The sequence below is a fragment of the Lepisma saccharinum genome, chromosome 28, assembly GCF_977018435.1.
Source record: "Lepisma saccharinum chromosome 28, izLepSacc3.1, whole genome shotgun sequence".
NCBI lineage: Eukaryota > Metazoa > Arthropoda > Insecta > Zygentoma > Lepismatidae > Lepisma > Lepisma saccharinum.
In genome coordinates, this window is record NC_139256.1 from 24139510 (window position 1) to 24159696 (window position 20187).

Sequence of the window (20187 nt, forward strand, 5' to 3'; positions counted from 1 at the left end):
ATTTGATATACATAATCGTAATTTTGAGCTGTCTATTTGTTTATCTACATATATAACTTTGTGGGTATATTGATATATATCTACTGAAAGGCTTCTTCTTCCAAAGTATGGGAAGGTTTCTTCTTCTTTTTATCCTCTAATAACGAAAATGGGAAGGCTTCTTCTTCTTCCAATTCAATCTGCAATATAACAAGGACTTCTTATTCTTATAAGGTATAGGAAGGACTTCTTCTTCTTATCATCTAATAACCAATATGGGAAGGTTTCTTCTTCTTCCAGTTCAATCTTCAATATAAGAAGAACTTCATCTTCTTATCATCTTATAACCAATATGAGAAGGCTTCTTCTTCTTCCAATTCAATCTTCAATATAAGAAGGACTTCTTCTTCTTACGATTCAGTATTCAATACTAGAAGGACTTCTTCTTATTGTAATACAGTAATTAATAATGGACAAACTTCTTATTTTTTACAATTGTCACGTCTGCTGACAATTGATTGAATATTTACAGGGGCATCCTTCTATTTATCGGGGTCAGCAACTGGGATCCTTAGATTCGGCGTCTTCGATATCCTTATAGATATCGCGTGGCATTTCTGTAATATCTATAGGAATTAGCTTGGCTTTCTTCTCTTCTCCAGCAATATCCTGCTTTAATCCCAACGGATCGTGGACACGTGTCTACGCTGTAACATTAAGGCTTCGCGTGTCTTGCGACCAGCGCGCTTCCCATGCTTCTTTGGCATCTAATGTATATATCAATGCACCGACGGACTCTACTTAACGACCCAGAAATGACACTTAAGATTCACGATCTTATCCGTGCTCCTTAACCCGATGCCGCATATGAAATGCGCAACTACGTCGTGCTTATGTGCGGCCTAGAACTTGGCGCAGCCAGGGTTAAACAACCCAAAGGGACAGTCAGAGGTTCGCGATCTTATCCGCATTCCTTGACCCGGTGCCGCATATGATGCGCAACTCGTGTGCTTTGGTGCAACCTAGAATTCTCGTTCCTAACCGGATTGTGAAAGAGAGATACAAAATTGGAAACGTTTCCAGACTTCTTGACTCTTTGAGTCGTAACCTATATGGTGAATACTGTTATCCTCTCTTCTTATATCCCTTTTCATAGTTCATTATTGTTATAATACCACAGATCAATCTTGGATTATATACTAACAATACACATATATAATTTCATCTTTCTTTTATCCTATATACAATATTTAAGCGGAGCAAGATCAACGCCGTACAGAGTGCTGCCATCTATGAGTCGTCGTTTTAGACATCCACCATATGCTTTACCCGTGCGGGCACGTGACACTTACGTGGGGCGCGAGAGATTTTTCTTTACTTTCATCTACTTCATCTTGTATCTAGCATTCATAGTCACCAAGATATACGAGTGTATATATATGTGTTTTATATATATATATATATATATATATATATATATATATATATATATATACACACACACACACACACACACACACATAATTTAAAACCTTACGTTGAAAACATGTCCAGCGTTGTAGCTTATGTTCCGTAAAACCAGCCGCGTTGTTTAACGGCTAAAGTTATTGTTTTACTGTGTATTATCAATTTGATACAAGTACTTGTCTGTTAGTTGGAACAATTGAACTATATACAACTTGAAGGACTTGTTTATTGCGCAAAAGTGAAGCCATTCTCTCGCTTAGTTACGCCAGGAAAATGGGGAAGAAACGATGAAGCAGAAGATTCTTTCTATGTCGGCAAATTGATTTTTACGACTCATTATTTACGAAATAAAGCCATAATTTAGGAGAATATTACAATGAGTACGTCACTATAGTCAAATACCACGGGATTTAAGATTAATATAACGATATCAATGTATTTTTAAGAACTTATTGGTAAAAGTTGATTAATATTGAGAATTTCGCAGCTGTTGTTGTCCGCATCGTGTGATAACTTGCCACAATATTATTGTTAATATCAGAGCGACACTCTGAGCACGATTTGGTTCAAACCATCGAAGAAATATTGGGAAGAGAAGAAATATATAGTTTTAATACACGGAACCATATTTTTTATATATAAATGCGACACTATACTCTGTCCCAGCTAACTATGGAGCAGGCAAACGAAAACAAGTCTCTGAGCAAGTAGTGACGCGAGACGGCTCCACCAATGAACACGTGAGAGGAGCGGAATTGCGTGAAGTGGGGGAGAGCTACTGAAATTACCAGCTTCGCTCTGGCCAATAGATTTCCCTCGCTTCTCTGACGCTATGAACTGCCTTGTTTCACGGTTAGCTGGAACAGGGTATACATGCAAATGTCCGCTCATCGTATCCCTTTAGCTAACAGCATGAAACTAACGAGAATTGTGCAAATGCATGAAAAGAAAGTTATAATTAAAAACTACGGAATAGATTGAAAAGTACGCGTACATGCACAGAAACTTCAATTTTACTCTGTATGGAGTGAGACCAAATTTTGGTTTCGTTATAAATGCGTATGTTATGGACATGTTAAACCTTCCTTTTACTGTGCAACCGCGATAGACAATTATATAAATTTAACACATACTATCTTGGTTAAATTTCATAACAATAAGAGAGCCGGACCCTGTGGCCGAGTGCTGTCGACCTCCGTAGCGAAGTGGTTAGCAGAGCGCGCTATAACGCCAGGGGTTCTGGGTTCGAGTCCCGGGTAAGGCATGGGTATTTGTGTTCGTCCAGTTGATAAGAAACAAAGAAAATGTAAGAATTGAAAAGTGTAAAAGTGAGAAAAAGAGTGAATGGTGGGGGATACGTCCGTGTAGGGGGTATTTCCTTTTTCTAAGTAAAAAAAAAAAAGTGGTTAGCACATCGCGCTGCGACGCGAAGGGTCCCGGGTTCGAATCCCGCTCGGGCTTGGTTGTTTGTTAATGTCCATTCATCCATTTCATCACTCATCCCCATCTTCGCAAATTAGCCAAGAGGCACAAAACGCGAAGTAAAATAAACTGAATCAATCAATCAATCATAACATGAGAAAAGGTGATGGAAGTGCAAGGAAGCTACATCTAACCAAACGCGAAACGAAATCTACACATTAACTTGACAATACGCGCGTTTTTCTACTAGTACTTAAGGATGCGCGCTGAAATCTTACCCACAAGTGAAATTGCTTCGTAAATCCGAACTATAATTTTCGATAGCATGCAATAATAATAATATCAATATTGATTATGTTTTAGGATATATATTTATAAATAATTCCTTACAAGCTTTGAAAAACTGTAGTATTTAATTTTTGCCAGGAGAAGGTCATGATGGACAAGATCGAAAGCTTTAGAAAGGTCTTACAATACTAGTATAGTTAGTTTTTTTTATCGTTAATCGAACGTAAAATATTGTCCGTGACAGATAATAATGCCGTGGTTGTACTATGAGAAGCACGAAACCTGATTGAGAATCAGATGAGATTTTATATTTTGCAATGTAATCTCTTAATTGTGATTTCTGTGATTTTGAAAATATTGATAGAACGCTGATTGGTCTTATATCGCTTAGAGAGGTTAACGTCTGGTTTTTGGGGAGCGAAATATCTCGAGCTTCTTCCATGCACTTGGAAATTGGCCGGTTTTCAGAGAATTTTTTTTTAGTATGTGTGAGTGCCGGAAGTATGAAGGGAAGGGCCAGTTTAAGCATTTTGCACATAATGTTGTCCGCTCCTGCAGCATTTGATCGAATGCTATACACTGCCTTTTCAAGCTCAGAATCTTGAACCTGGCGAAAGGATAAATACGAAGTCACTGCTCCTCGGTTCATTATTTTAATCAGTTTCTCATTTATCCTCTCCGTCGCGATTGACAAAAGAGGAGGGAGAAACAAATATGAATGGCCTCCCAAATCGAGTAGTGGTAATATCCCTCCATAGAATTGATTTCCATCCAAGGTTAGAAGGGGCAAAGCCCCCTGACCCTCTGTGGTTGCGCCACTGCTTGTTTCTCAACCTCTACCGCTTCTGCTCCAGAGGGCGCTAAGATCAAAGCAGAAGTAAAAAAGAAAAGTACAATATCCAATCAACAATGATTGACCAAAACCATTATTGAAAAGATTGTCCTAATCACAGTATGCAATTCCCTACACCCAAATCCCAACCACTTAAACGAACTACATGTCAAGGTACTTACGATAACCTTCATGCCAAGCACGTGACCTGGACGTACTTCAGGAGAAAGGGGTTGTGAATGGAATTGTTGGTGAGCCAACAATGAGTTTATATAGAAGGCAGAATGCAAGTCTTACTTTCCCGTCTGTGATCTCTCATTCACCACATCACCTTTCTCTTGGCTCGTGGGACCAATGACAATAGGAAAATAATAAGCATTGTTAGCCTTGAAAAAAAAAAAGAGAACTTCGATACCGCTGTGATGTTATCGAATATTTATTATCGAGAGGAAGGAAGAACTAATGGTGGTCAGGTCATGGTCAGGTTCCACATAACTTTGTCATCAGCTAAGGAAACTATTAAAAAGAAAAATAACTTCAAATGTGTTCGCACTTGGGAACATAATTGATTATATGATTTATGTATCTACTCAAATCAAGCTAGGCAAGTGAACTCAAAAGTATGAAAACCGTATGTGCATGACAGGTGTGTGTTTAAAGTCCACTTTAGCACATAGAGGCTAATCGGGACTGGACCTATAGTTTGGGATCTGAACCACTATGTGCCTCCACCAGATATCGAACCCGGGACCTCTTGATTACAAGGCGACGACGAGATCTACATGATTTTTGTCTCGTGGACTGTACTGTTGTTTGTGTATTTATAGATGATTGATTGATTTGGTGTTTTAAGTCCACTTTATGCACAGTAAGGCTAATCGGGACTGGACCTACAGTTTAAAGTGGGATCCGTATTTATAGATGCCTGTGTAAGTAATAGTACGTGGGTTAAGTCATAAGTCATGACAACTATTTTTTTTCTCGCGAACAGGGGGCAATACGAAAAATCTAAGATATACGTTTGAAAGTGTATGGAATGTACTTTCGTAAGAAGCCACTAGATGGTGTATGTGAACAATGGTGGGGTAGTAAGCACACACCCAAGTTCAGTCGGTGAGTGAGAGCGTTCGAAAATGGAGGTCATGAAGCGGGATCAACGTTCGTACGTTAAAATAGCAGTTCTCCGCGGCAGAAATGCACGGGAATGCCATACAGAGCTACGGGAAGCTCTGGGTGTGCATACCATGCCCTATCGAACAGTTGCGAGGTGGGTGGAGGTCCTCAAACGGGGCAGAGTGTCAACTGCCGATCTGCCTCATAATAAAACACTGTGGTCCAACTTCCTGTGTTCTGCCTCTTCCCTACGACAGTCTCCTGCATCCAGACTTCATCTGGTGGCTTCATTCGAAGGTACATTCCATACACTTTCAAACGTACATCTTAGATTTTTCATGTTGTCTCCTGTTTGCGAGAAAAAAAAATAGTTGCCATGACTTATGACTTAACCCTCGTACTTTAATTTTTCTATGACATATAAATAACTACAGGAAATATTTTAAAAGTGTGTCAAGAATGTTCTTACATAGCAGCTGAATTATAAACACTCTGCTCCATTCATTGCTTACTCCACGGCTCAACAGCCCATGCAGGGGCTTGGCCTCCTTGGCGATAGCTGCCCACTCATCTCTGTTCTTTGCTCTAGTTCTCCATCCTCTTATGCCCATCCGTTTGAGGTCTTCTTCCGCCTGGTCGAGCCTATCTCTTCCTGGGTCTGCCATCACTCCTCTTGCCTTGCTGTTTCCCTTGGTAGATCTTATACTGTATATTGTTTTGTCTGGTTGCATCCTTTCTACGTGCCCCAGCCAGCTAAGCCGTTTGGCTCTCATTGTACTTGTTATACTTGGGTTCTGGTAAAGTGTACCTAGTTCTTCGTTTTTCCTAATTCTCCAGATGCCATGTTCATTGATTGGTCCAAATATCTTACGTAAAACCTTCCTTTCCCTTATATGTAGCCCTTCTTCTTCATTTCTTGTCAGACACCAGGTTTCCGACCCTACATCACTATTGGTCTCATTATGGTTCTGTACAGTCTTAGTTTCAGCTTTCTGTTCACTTGAGAGGATTTTCAAATATTTCCAAATGCATGATAGCATCTATTGCCTGCTGTTATTCTTGCTTCTACCTCTTCGGCAATGTTATTATCTTCTGTTATTGTCGAACCTAGATATTTGAAACTTCCAACTCGCTCAAACTTTTGACTGTGTTTTTAGAACTCATTTATGGTTTGATACCTGATCTTGTTTCTTGTTGTTATCATGTATTTTGTCTTATCCTGGTTTATTTCCAGTCCATTCTCATGTTGTCCACCTTGTTGTAAAATTGTTTCATGGCATCTTCTACTGCTTTTGTTGTTCTGCTTAGTAAGGCAACGTCATCAGCAAATGCAAGGAATTGTATTGTCCCATTTAAGATTTATTTCAATCTTTCTAATTACATGTTCCAAACTTATTTTAAACAGACGTGTGGAGAGGGTATCCCCTCATTCCTGTTAATTGTACTTTTCTTCTGGGATATCCATATCTCTCATTATCTTATAGAGTTTGTCTCTTTGTATAGAGTCAAATGCTTGTTGAAAGTCAACATCTAATTGATGTATATCAATATTGTGTTCACAACTTTCCTCTAATATCATTCTTAATGCTGAGTTGAATGAAAATGGTCATGAAAAAATAGCTTGTAAATAAATGTATATAAATATATTCTTGATCCCTTCCCATTGAACTTACTTCGTGAGAAGCTGGCAATTGTTTTACATTCCTTCAAACATCCTCTGTTCATGATTACTTTTACGGTTTTTAGTTGTTTATTGATTAATAAAGTTTATTGTTGGCATTGTACATTACCAATAAAAGACTCTATCTGAATTTTCGAATTTTTAATACCATACTTACGTGCTACTGTCATCTACCATCAAAATAATTAAACACTACTTGGCTTTGAAAATATCTGGTAAATATAATACTTGAAGTTTGAAACTTGTACTACAGCGCCTTGAATAACGTAGTGTGGAAAACGACCCAAGAACTGGTTCCCGAGACAGATGACAACATAGATGGCAGTGCGATCAGCACAGCTGCTAATTTTCTTATGAAAGTAATGCGGCTTAGTTAGTTTTTGGAATATATTGTGTAGATTTGTTTGTCTTGAAAGGTGGTACGTGAATTTATGGAAACAGTTATATTTGTGGAGTGATTTGCAGTCACTAAATGGCATTAATTTGGAAAGAAAAGTAAAATAAAATTAATAAATAAATAGCATGCGTAACACAAGAAGAAACATCGCAATGTGATTCCGGACGTCAGGTGTTGGATTGTGTACTAGAGTTTATTTTTTCTATGTTATTAGAATATAAATAGTATCCTGAGAGATATTTCATACCGAGGCTGTTTTTGATTGCCCATGCTATCCAGTCTAAAAGTAAGACTAGCTAATCTAGCTTCCAAACCAGTTTCCTCAGCCTGGACTTGAACCTTGTTACTTTGAGGATTGTTCGCTAATTTCAATTGTTCGACCTCCTTCTGCAAGGCATTGAATCTTGCGTCGATCTCTGATGTAGGTCGCAATTGTGCAGACTCAGCAGTAGCCAGATTGTTATTCTGCAATAAAATCTGCTGCTGTTGCGAAAGTGTTGGTGCGCTGTTCAAAGGAAGGAATAAACTGTCCCTTTGATATTCGCACCTCAGCTCTTTCAACTTGCGCTGTCTCATCAAGAACTGAAGGTTTTCAAAGGATTTTAAATCCTTAAGCAACCCATGCACTGACTCGTATTCTTTATGATGGATATCTTTCATGTAATCCACCTGCAATCCTAAAATAATTTGTTTGATCTGCTGTTGAACGCCCATTTTGGGATCTGCTTTAAGTAAAAGTAACTGCTTGTCCCGAACATAATTTGTAACTGGCTCAGTTTCCTGTATCGAATTTGTTCCTCAATCTGGAGTTGATCCAAGTACCCTGTAAATTCGTCTTTAATTTTTTGTCTTATATTCTCGTAAGAACTGTCTTGGTTTTCTTGGACATCTTTCCAAGCCTGATACCATCGTAACGCTGGCCCGGCCAAAAGGGCTGGGAACATTTCCTGCTTTCTGGCGCTGTTCCAACCATTTAAAATGGCAAGGCTATCTACTTTATCCAAAAATTTCGATACATCTTCCCCGGCTGTCCCTTGAAATGGGATACCCTCTAAAATAGTTGGGGGAACAAACTGAGACTGAGCCATAGTTGCAAATTGTGTTGGGTCTAAATCTCTAAAATCCTGACATTGTTGCTCTAATTGCTTTTCATATTCCTGTTTTTCTAATAATTGTCGCTGAAGGCGTCTAGTTAATATTGGGCTACGTTTAAATTTGGGGGTTGAACTTGCAGTTGGACCGCTGACATCTAAATTAAAACTTGTAGTCCATCGTGCTATATCTAATAATTGATCCAACGTTTCATCGAGTTCATCAGCAAGGTGAAAGCTCGACATCTATCATGGCATATGTAATAAAAAAAATTCCCATCTGGTAAAAAATCTTTAAGCCCTATGTATTTTCAAAATGAAATATGGTAAGGACATACTAAAACATTAAACAAATTAGCAAAACAAATTATGGAGTGGGGTTAAATTTAAAACTGGTTAACAATTTTCCATCTCATTTCCGAAAAAATGGATGAAAACCCTAAGCATCTCCATCACGTATCATTCTAAAGAATGATGGGATCAGAACCAGTCACTTTGCAATTAATTGCTGGGTGATGTAAGCTATTCATCATTCATCCTCTGATGAGAGCACTCGTCATTGGCATGACGAGTAAACGCTTGGCAATACGAAAGGTACAAAGAAGATTTAGGAACTACACTTCTAGAAAAGACAATGGTCACTCGTTGGGTTTTCAGAACCTTTGAACCTGAATCATGGCTGGGTCTTAGGATAGTTACCTGTCTATCTGACGAATGAAGATAATTACGATGAATAGAAATATACGAAGTCCTCTGTTGGCTTCTCTGTTGGTTGACTAGAGCGTCGTCTCACTTCTGCCCTACTGCTCTCCTAACCTCTTCTCCCTTCTCAACTCCAATCCAAAAGTCAGTCCCCTCTCAGCTTGTCTCACCTCTATATCACTAGGCCATCGAGCTCTTCCTCCATGCCGAATCGTGTTTTTAATTGCCACTATGCAAACCGCTGACTCCATAGGCAGAATAAACTACCTGTTTCCTGAATAGCTCAGGAGGTTTGCATAGCACAACACTCTGCATTGTTTACATGCCTCAGAGGCTGAGACAACTGAGAAAACAAGTGAATGCCCTGGTCAACGTGAAGCATTCAGAGAGGCTTTTATAAAATAAACATATAATCTTAGGGATTGATACGATAGCATGCGTAACACAAGAAGAAACATCGCAATGTGATTCCGGACGTCAGGTGTTGGATTGTGTACTAGAGTTTATTTTTTTCTATGTTATTAGAATATAAATAGTATCCTGAGAGATATTTCATACCGAGGCAACAAACCACAAGTGTCGCTTGGAAGCGATCAGTTGGTAATCAATGCAGCCTTTCGAACTGTAGGGACACAAGCTCTGAGTGCACCATTTCCTCAAGGAGATCAAAGCGACACGCGACAAACGATACGGGAATTTCACACCAAAGCAACACGGGTCCTTCTGTACAAGGCTACTTTCATACCAAAGCGACACATGTCACTTGGAAACGAGCCAATCAAGAGCAACATTTCACATCGTAGCGGCATGACGGGCAGCACAGGCTAGCGTTCGGTTGGTGAAATACTTAAGCGATAAGTGTCGCGTGCCGCTCGTCGCTTTGGTGCGCAATCTCCCTAAAGCAAGACACTCATTGCATCGCGCATGCGCGAACAACAAACCACAGCAACATGTTGCAAGCTATTGAGGAAAAGGCCCAGTATGAGCAACACGCAAGCGACAAAGCGACACATGTGGCTTATCGTGTCGCCTAGATCTGCTGTTCGCATAATAAGCAAAAAACGCTTGCTAATAGACAGAAGGCACGATGTCGCTTGTCACTTAGTTGGGAACTCCCCCTGTGGCGCGTCGCTTCGGTCTGAGCACCCTTCCTTTAAGGAGCTTTCAGACCGAAGTAACATGTATCACGCGAATACTGCACGTTAGCGTGTCATTTGCTGTTTGAACCCTCATGCGCAATGAATGCTATTTTACAGTCTGGAAGTGTCTGTATCACTAGTCACATCAGTGTGAACATCCCGTGTCGCTTGTCCCATTCGTTTGAACGTTTCCTTACACTCATGTCGATGGTACTAGGACGTTTTGTGAGTTTCCCCTTGTCGTTTCATGCAATCATCATTATCATCATCGCCGCGATTAGTTTGAAGCAGAAGAAAAGATGCCAAAAATACAAATGCTTCAGTGTGTATATATTTAAAACAAATGATGATGATGATAATAACAATGAACCTAATTCATACACAAAAATTTAGTTACCAAGAGCAAGCATTTCACACGTATATATTGTCCAGTATTATTATTAATGAAAGTAACGATAACAGGACGTGGTCGACTGTCTAGAATGTTCGTTAATATCTTCGCGACCACTGTACCAAATATCATAGCAATTATCACGTTCATAGAAATGCTTCATGTAAAAGAACCTGACGTTGCAGCGAAAACTCCATTTACTTCCATTATAAGCTGTACCGACACCAGCGCCTCTAGCGGTATCATATTCGAGTGTAACCAGCCAGAGAGCCCAGAACAGTGACGTTTTCCACACTACGTCATTCAAGGCGCTGTACTTGTACCATATAGCGCATTTCTGTGTAGTATTGTAATTCAATATTGATACGTTATCTTTCAACTTGCTTTTATTTTCAACCTAGCTAAAAGTTCCTCAGACCTTAAGTCATAAAACTAAAAGTACGATGTGGACCTTGGCAAGCTGATTCTTTTTCAGATATAGCTTTAAAATTCTAATGTTGTATATGTATATAAGAATAAATTATAACAAGAGCGGTGTTACCAATATGCCTTCATAGATATAAAGTTCTACTGCATTATTAGCAATTATTGTCAGTAAAATATATCGAAAGAATTAATATTTATAAGAACAAGAGGCCAAACTATGCTCAAAGTAACAATATAATGTTAAGTGTATCTGAAGTTGTAGGTAAATATTACTGCCATCTTGCGTCGTAATAATTAAACACTAGTTGGGTTTGAAAATATATGATCATTATAATTTTAAGGAAAAATGAAGTAGGAAGTAGGTCACAAAATTATGTCTAAAAACTTTGGAATTCACTTGTTCAGAAATTACTCCTTGAAAGTATGCTGATTGAGATGATTTCTTCATTTTTCTCATAGAATCATGCTTCTTGCATTACAAGCAGTGCAGTTCATTGCATCATGAGCATTATTAAGAGGTCATTAAATGTTAAATGGGAAGTTTATGTTTATTGCTTAATGCTTGAGAAAGAACTTCGTGTCAATTCGCCCCTTCTCTTCCCAAGAAAACTGCAGTTAGAAAGGAAACAGCCAATTATTTGCATTATTAATTACAGTCGAGCCAGTTGCTGGAAGTGTGCATTCACAATCACCCAGTCAACACTTACTTTCGTTTAAAAAAGGATAATACTTCACTCTTCCTTAACTCAGAGCCTGTTCAAAACGTAACTGTTTAGAGTTATTAAGTTAAAGGAGTACTGCAATTTGAGTTACGTAGTTCAGAGCGTAGTCCAATGGGTAGCGCTCTAACCTTTGGTATTATACTTGTAGATCCCAGTGGAGGCTCAAAAATTTGGGTGTTGATCCATCATCGTGAAGGACAATTAGGAACCTACATTGTTTATTTATTTATTTGATTGAACTCAACAGGTACATACCTAATTACAGAGCTCATATAATGGATACATAGTGAATACAGTTACATATATTTCTGTAATATTAAAATATAAGAAGAATATATATATATATATTACATACACACACTTTATCACACCATTTCATTAGTAAATAATGTGTTTAATCTTAAGCCATTTTGTAAATAGTTGCTTTACTAAGCTCCCTTAGGTTCATAGAAAATATGTCAATGGTCTTATTCTTAATTTGCAATTTATTGTAATTGGTACACATTCTCCACAATGGAGATTTCTTTTAAATTTCCGATCTAGCCTTCTTTATAAGAAAAACTTCATTCTTGAGTCTAGTTTTCGACGATGGGATTCGAAAATTAATCTGGCAGAGTAGATGTTCAGCATCTACTTCGTGATTTAACAATTTCCACAAGAATACTATTTCATGTAACGTTCTTCTATACACAGCTTTGTAAACCGACATTCATATATCAGGTTGTCGTAGTGTTCAAATGTGGGGTAAACTTTCTGAAATTTGTATTTTTAAATCTAAGATATCTTCATTGGACTCCTTCAATTGCTTCATTGTACTTTGCTGTGTCTGTATTCCATATAACAGATGCATATTCGAGTTTGGGTGTTACATATGAATAATACAAAACTTTTAGTGTCTCTATACTCTTGAAATCCCTCCCCATTCTAAGAATAAACCCAAGGTTCTTGAACGCTTCACTAATTATTTGTTCTACGTGTTTATTAAAAGTAAGATTCTGTTCTTGGCTATAATTGCAATTGTTAGTTGAAAACTTAGCTCAATTGCAGTTACTTAATTGTTACTCAATTACAATAAGTTGAAAATTTATTTACGGTTACTTGATTAAGAGCTTTGCTCAATCATGGTTACTTAATTGAAAAAGTAAGTAAGTTACTTTGTTCAGAACGTAACTCAATCATGGTTACTCAGTTACGATTCTAAAACGTCTTCTCGGATTACCAGCCAGGTTAAGCTGGCGTTAGCTTTCAACGTCTCGAGCGCATATATTTCTCTCATCTTCAGGGAATGTATGCAATGTATGATGAGAGCAATGTATGCGCTCAAACGTTGAAAGCTAACGCCGACTTAAACTGACTGGTAATCCGAGAACACTTGTTCGATTCACATCGCCAGGAAAGCTACAATTCCTATTTCATTTTCGGTTACTGAGTTGAGAGCGTAACTCAATTATGGTTACTTAATTGAAAACGTAATTCAGTTTGAATTACTTAGTTGAAAGCGTAACTCACTTATGTTTACTTAAATGAAAACGTGACTCAGGTACAGTTACTTACTTGAAGGCGTAACTCAATTATGGTTAATTAATTGAAAACGTAACTCAGTTTTAATTACTTAGTTGAAAGCGTAACTCACTTATGGTTACTTAAATGAAAACGTAACTCAGGTACAGTTACTTATTTGAAGTCGTAACTCAATTATGGTTACTTAATTGAAAACGTAACTCAGTTATAATTACTTAGTTGAAAGCGTAACTCACTTATGGTTGCTTAAATGAAAACGTAACTCAGGTACAGTTACTTACTTGAAGGCGTAACTCAATTATGGTTACTTATTTGAAAAGCAACTCAATTACTTAGTTGAGAGTGTAACCCAATCACGGTTACTTCATTGAAAACGTAACTCAGTTTCAGTTACTTAGTTTACAGCGTAACTCAACTATGGTTACTTAATTGAAAACGTAACTCAGTAACGATTACTTAGTTGAAATCGTTACTGAGTTACAGTTCTACTAATGAAATACGTAACATAGTTATAAGCGTAACTCGGTTACAATACTTAGTTGTAAAACAATTCATTTTAGTTAGTCAGTTTTCGGATGGTAACTGACCTGACAGTCGAATCCAGGAGCTTCTGATTAAAAATTCTACAGTACAAGACTGTCAATGATATTGAAACAGACGGTTTAATGTACACTCAAAAACTCAAGTGCATTGCATAGAGTACCAAGTTTTTGGTAGATTGCTCTTTGCTTTTCTTAATCAAACCATATTATTTAAAAAAATATTTTATTACTCTTTATTTGCACAATATTTTTATAAAAAAAAGATGACAGTAACAAAACGTAGTAGTAGCATTAACACTAGGAACAGAGAAAAGGAAACGCTGATTGTTCAACAGTATGTAACATCTCTCCAACAATCTGCAAAGAGAAACATTCTTTATTTAACATACATTTGTTTGAAAAATTCAGCTTGATTTTGGATAGAATATTCTTATAGATATCTAAATATATTCAGTGGCGTCAATTAGGGGGGGGGGCATTTTGCCCCAGCACTATGCTAAACCTTATCTACCAAGGGAATTTAAATTGTCCTTGCCCCCCCAGTTTGGCACTCCCCCCAGTTTCGGAACCCAATCGCCGCCACTGAATATAACATGTATATCACAGGAAGTTTTAAGAACAAGTTTCAATATGATTCAGTTTGATTAGCATCAATTTTAAGTGCATTAAACACAACGGAAATTAAATTAGGAAAATATTAACCATAGATGGCGATGGAAAGCAATAGTTTTTGAAAAAACTATATACGTGAGGTTTTTCATAAGGATGCTATTTTTTTAAGAGTAAAAATGTGGCCAAGTTCTGTTTTTCAGTTAAAAGTCAGCATTGTCATTATAATGACTGTGATAACTAAAGTTTTATGATAAACATTAAGGCAACTGCACAATAATATAGTATGTAGAAAATTAATTAATATCCTCCCCATGAAAATTGTTATGATAACGGTGTGGAACCATTTAGTGTGAAACACTAATTGGCCCCTTACCATTATCATAATGATAATTTAAATCCTTAAAGGGATAAGTTATAATTATGATAACGGTCCTGTCAGACACTAAGTGATTGCATATCATTATCATAATGATAAATTAGCCCTTAAACGGTTACGTTATCATTATAACGATATGGAACTTCTTAGTGGCAGAAAATGAACTGAACATTCATAATTTCTAACTCTGGTAATGTATTAGAAAAGAATATATAAACTTTGAAATGTTATTTACTCCATCGTTTTGCATCTACATATCGATTCTTCTGCTTTTATGTAATTCGTGCATGTGGCAACTGCTAGCACATACTTGCTATTAATTGTAAATGGCAGAAAATATTATACTGTTGATATAAGTATTAGTTGAAGATCATGTGTAAGAATGCCTTACCTAACACTTCAAGATTTCAACGAGAGACCTCCTCCAAATCCACCGCCAAAGCCTCCATGACCGCCTCCAAATCCACCGCCTGATCCTCCTCCAAAATCATGACCACCTCCAAAACCTCCATGACCGCCTCCGAAGCCGCCGCTGGCGCCACCTCCAAAATCGTGACCGCCTCCGAAACTTCCGTGGTCACCCGCGGTTCCTCCAGGGATAACAATGTGTACTGGCTTCTTGACGATCACTGCCTTGGGAACGGGGACATGCACCGGCTTGGGAACAGGGACTGGGTACGGCTTGGGAATGTGGATGGGGACAGCCTTCGGGATGTGGACCGGTACGGGTTTATTGACGGGGTAAGGCACCGGTTTGTCCACGGGTACGGGCACGTGCTTGATCACCTCGACCGGGTACGGCTTGGGTACATGGACCGGGTACGGCTTGTCGACGGCGACCGGTACATGGTGAGGTACAAAGTACGGGACCTTCTTCTCGACGACGTAAGGTACGGGCTTGGCCACAGGAACCGGTACCTTTTTGGTAATCGTGACGATCTTGGTGTCCTTGTGACCGCCTATATCTCCTCCATCCCCGCCACCGAAACCTCCATGGCCGAATCCACCGCCGATATCTCCTCCAAAACCGCCACCGTGACCGCTTAAGCCTCCTCCTGAGCCTCCACCGTGACCGCCTAAGCCTCCTCCAAAGCCGCCTCCGTGACCGCCTGAGCCTCCTCCAAAACCGCCTCCGTGACCTCCTAAGCCTCCTCCAAAACCGCCTCCGTGACCGCCTAAGCCTCCTCCAAAGCCGCCTCCGTGACCGGAACCTCCGAAGCTAAAACCACCGCCATAGCCCAAGCCTGAGAGTCCTCTCTTCTCTTGTTTATCGACCTTCTTCTTTTTCTCCTCTTCCTCTTTTGCTCTTGTGGTAACTGCCAGAGCAAACAGAGCTAAGAAGATCTGGAAAGAGTGAAAAAATAGTGAGGAAAACATTGAAAAGTATTCATGGAAAAAACGAAGATCTTGTTATGCCAATTTCAGTTTGAAGGATAAATTATGAATTAGGTGGTACAAACTTGACCTTACCCAGGATTCGAACCTGAGGCCTGGCTTCAAAGCGCGTTAAGCTAAAAACTCCACCAAGAACAGCCCTTGACAAGTAATATTACTGAGCTGCAAAAACTTACAGGCGTCTGTGACGGTATGGTGTATCCTTTTCTATGTTCCGTTCCTCATTTCATCAGTTCGTCATCCCTACTTGGGGTGCAAGCAGTGCTCGAAGTAAGGGGGGTTATGCGGGGATGATAGCCCTCCCAGCTAGCAAAATTTTCGCCAAGCATCCACCGGCTGTCACATTGTCACCATCTTAAACCATAGGAGCATTACCCCAACTAACCCCAAGCCTCGACTAAACACCCCTCTCCCCAGCTTACATTCTCCACTTCAAGCGCTGGGTGTAAGGGGTGCCTTTCCGTAAGCATCCACTTAGTACAGTGCATTCTTGCTAACTAACGAGGCTCTGGCGTCTAGACTCATAGACAGTGTAATCCTCTGTGGAGCTTATGGTGTGTTCTGGTCATGAGTGTTTGTGATTGTCCTTTCATGAATTTCATATCACTTTTTATCATTCCGATTAGCCAAAAATAGCAGAAAAGTGAAGAAAAACAAAACAAATCAATAAAGCATTATTCCTAACTGTTAAGAGTTTGAGTATAAGGATGGCTAAATGTTCGACGAAGCCCAGATTTAACTCAACAGTTTATATTCTGTGAGATGGTTGTCACAATGAGTGAAGCATGTTGTAGTGTGTATGAAATGATTATTTCGTAAATCAATTGTTATAATTAAAACTGCATGTTGTTAAATAAACACTAAATTTATAAAATAATCATTTCATATACTGTACAACATGTACACCATTGCTTCACTCATTCTGACAACAATATCACAGAATATAAACTGTTAAGTTAAATCTGGCCTTGGTTGAACATTTTGCCATCCTTATACTGTTACTCTTAACACTAATGATAATCGCGATTGATCCAGAAGTAAATAAACACTGTAAAATGAAACGAAATAGAAAGAAACAAAGAACCGGAAAAACATTCTTTGGAAATAGAAGGGAGTTTATTTATCATTGTGATTATTTTTTTCGTAAGGATTCGTACCAGAATTTTAGCAGCTGAGCTCTTGACCTTATTTCGAGGACCCCTGGCCCCCCCCCCAAAAAAAATACATGTCCAACGAGTTTGTGTGTCACACGGATAGTGACTGTTCCATCGCCACCATATACGATTAATGGTGAATATGTTCAATCACTTCTATGTGTGAAACCCATTAGGCCGAAACTTGGAATAATTTCAGACACACAGTAAGATCAACAACACAAAAGTGAGTGGTAGGGTTTTTTTTTCTGGAGGATCAAACATGTACAACATTGCTTCACTCATTGTGACAACAATCTCACAGAATATAAACTGTTAAGTTAAATCTGGCCTTGGTTGAACATTTAGCCACCCTTATCAACTCTGGCGTATATTATTGTAGAAACGTGACTTTTCTATCTGTTCTTATCCCGAACTAGGTCAATTCAACCTTGGAAATTAGAATGTTTGAATATCAGTCTGTGTGTAAGTACGCACAAACCGTTTGTGGGACAGTTATCATAATCTTCCTCCTGGGGGTAGACAGGCACATTGGAACATTGCACATATCTGTTCATCTGTATTTGTGTGTTAAATATAATACAAAAAATACATAAAAATCTTATTACAATGTATGAAATCTCAGGCTGCTGATTCAGTTTCTATTGCATAAGCGTTTTGAATTTGGATCCTCCGTGTAACACTGCCCTGGACCCTTCCAGTTAAACAAGTACGCCCCTGATCCTATCCATTTATAAAATAAACATTGATAACTGATACTGGCAGAAAGATACTCCGCCCACCCCACTTGAATCAAGTGAGGGGAACAATAATACCCCCTCTCACCCCCGAAATAGACAGCTATGTCCGACATGTTTATTGGGTGCCGAGTGTGAAAAAATTCTAGTTTGCAATGCAACTTGGCAAAGAGTTGCGAGTAATGCTAAAAAACAAAAATGTGGATTTAATATATAATTATATTACAACGAGTGCATAAACATCTCTAAAGTTTTTATTTTGTTTGTCTGTTTAATCTTCTACTAGAAACAATACAGAATATTCTGAATCTAATTTTGCAAACTGAATTACAGCTTTTATTTCACCGACACGATTTTTCCAATATTTCTCATGAAGTACACTTGAAACCCAATTAGTATACAATTATGTTCTTCCGCCATCTTTAAGTAGAAACATTAACTAATGAGTTTTTTTGTATTGCTCTCGGTGTAAAGAGTACTGCAAATAGTCCAGGTCATTAAAACTTATAAGTGTAACGTGAAGTACTAGAAACAATCTTTGTAAAACAAATATACGTTGAGAGTCCATTGAACAATTAGTAACTTTTAAAGAAGTTTCAAGAGACAGTTATCAGAACATTTCATTTTCGCATTTGTTTTTCTAATTTAGTTATTATGCTTCAAACAGAATTAAAATTGAGCTCATGTAATACCTAAGAAATTATATCCATACTGTAATCTGAATTCGAGCCCGATACCTCTCGCTTGAAAACCTTGTTACAGTGATCAATAGGTCACGTAGGCCTGAACGTTTATGCAGTATAGGACACCTTGTATGATCTTGGCATTATGTTTGAATTTTCTCTTGAAACTATAATTTTTTTGTTACTAAATTCTCAAAGATAAATGTTATCCGTGAAATGTGTGTACGTGGGATTTCGCTGATACTCTATTGGCTAACAACCCGGTGGAGGCACATAGTGGTTCGGATTCCACTTTAAACTGTAGGTCCAGTCCCGATTAGCCTTTCTGTGCATAAAGTGGACTTAAAACACCAAATCAATCAATCTATTGGCTAACACTGTCACTTTGTAAACAAAAGATTCAAGATTCATTTTTCCAATGGAGACGCATAATGGTTCAGATCAGTGATGTGCGTCTACGCGTAAACAACGATAGTCTACATTCTACACGTAGACTATTTTATACACGTAGATTAGGTAAGCTATGTAAACAACATGGCGAAAGGTGATAACGTAGCAAAGAGCGCCGTGGAATTAAAAGAAACTTATACTGCGTATCAGTTGCTGATGTGTGAAGAGAACCTTTCATACTCTTTCTTCCAAATTCGAACAATTTCTCATCTAGGAAGAAACCTAATATAGGAAATATTCTAGTGTTTATGGGAAAAAGACCACTGTTGCCTCACGACTGCCATCTGTTGTTGTTTTTTGCATACTATTTATCTTCCTCCATAGTTGGTAATAGAAGAGAAGAGAAATTTTGTTGTAAATAGGATTCTTTTAATTTCGTTAGGAACCAATATAGTTGAAAATGTCACTTTCCTTTCATGAAAGCCTTTAAAATTAATTTTAATGCACTTTAGATTGTCTACGTAGTCTATGTAAACTACAACTCAATGTAATCTACGCGTAGATTACGTGTAGACAACGCATGTAGACGTAAACTTATAGTCTACGGCACATCACTGGTTCAGATCTAATTTTAATCCAGGGTTGTTAAATATCCAGAAATTTTTAAAAAATTCAATTCGGGTCCAAGAGAGAAAATCAGCAAGTGTAAATGGGTTCTGGACGGTAAAGAACCTTTTTTATATGCAAAGTATTTCAATTCGGTCCAAGAACCTATTTTCCGGATCAATTTAGATACGGTCCAAGAATCTTTTTTCCGATCAATTTAAATACGGTCCAGAAAACGTTTTCCCATGAAACAATACGCAACTTGGACCGAATTTAAATTGTACTATAAAAATGTTCCGGTCCTGAAGCGAAACCCATTAAAATTTATGGGTTCCTGGACTTTTTAAAACCCTGATTTAAACTTTGTGTTTAAAGTCAATTCAAAATGAATAGATTCATAAAAATTGTCAATAACATTTTTATAGGCTCTCTTCCAAATAGAATCAAAGTACTTTGAATTGTTAAAATAAAATCAGGCAGTAAAGTAAATGCATCAGCTGAAACAAAAATGCATCAGCGAA

General features: G+C 38.2%; 1 protein-coding gene across 1 annotated transcript in view; it reads right to left on the reverse strand.

The window, feature by feature from the left end:
• LOC145980859 (uncharacterized) overlaps positions 1-20187 on the reverse strand; it is a 69139-nt gene that overhangs the window by 17515 nt on the left and 31437 nt on the right. Inside the window, exons 3-4 of the mRNA XM_083113942.1 lie at positions 15114-16045; positions 5614-6100 (exon numbers count right to left, since the gene is read on the reverse strand). Coding sequence (XP_082970068.1) covers positions 5614-6100; positions 15114-16045 — 1419 coding nt within the window. The remainder of the gene's footprint in view (positions 1-5613; positions 6101-15113; positions 16046-20187) is intronic.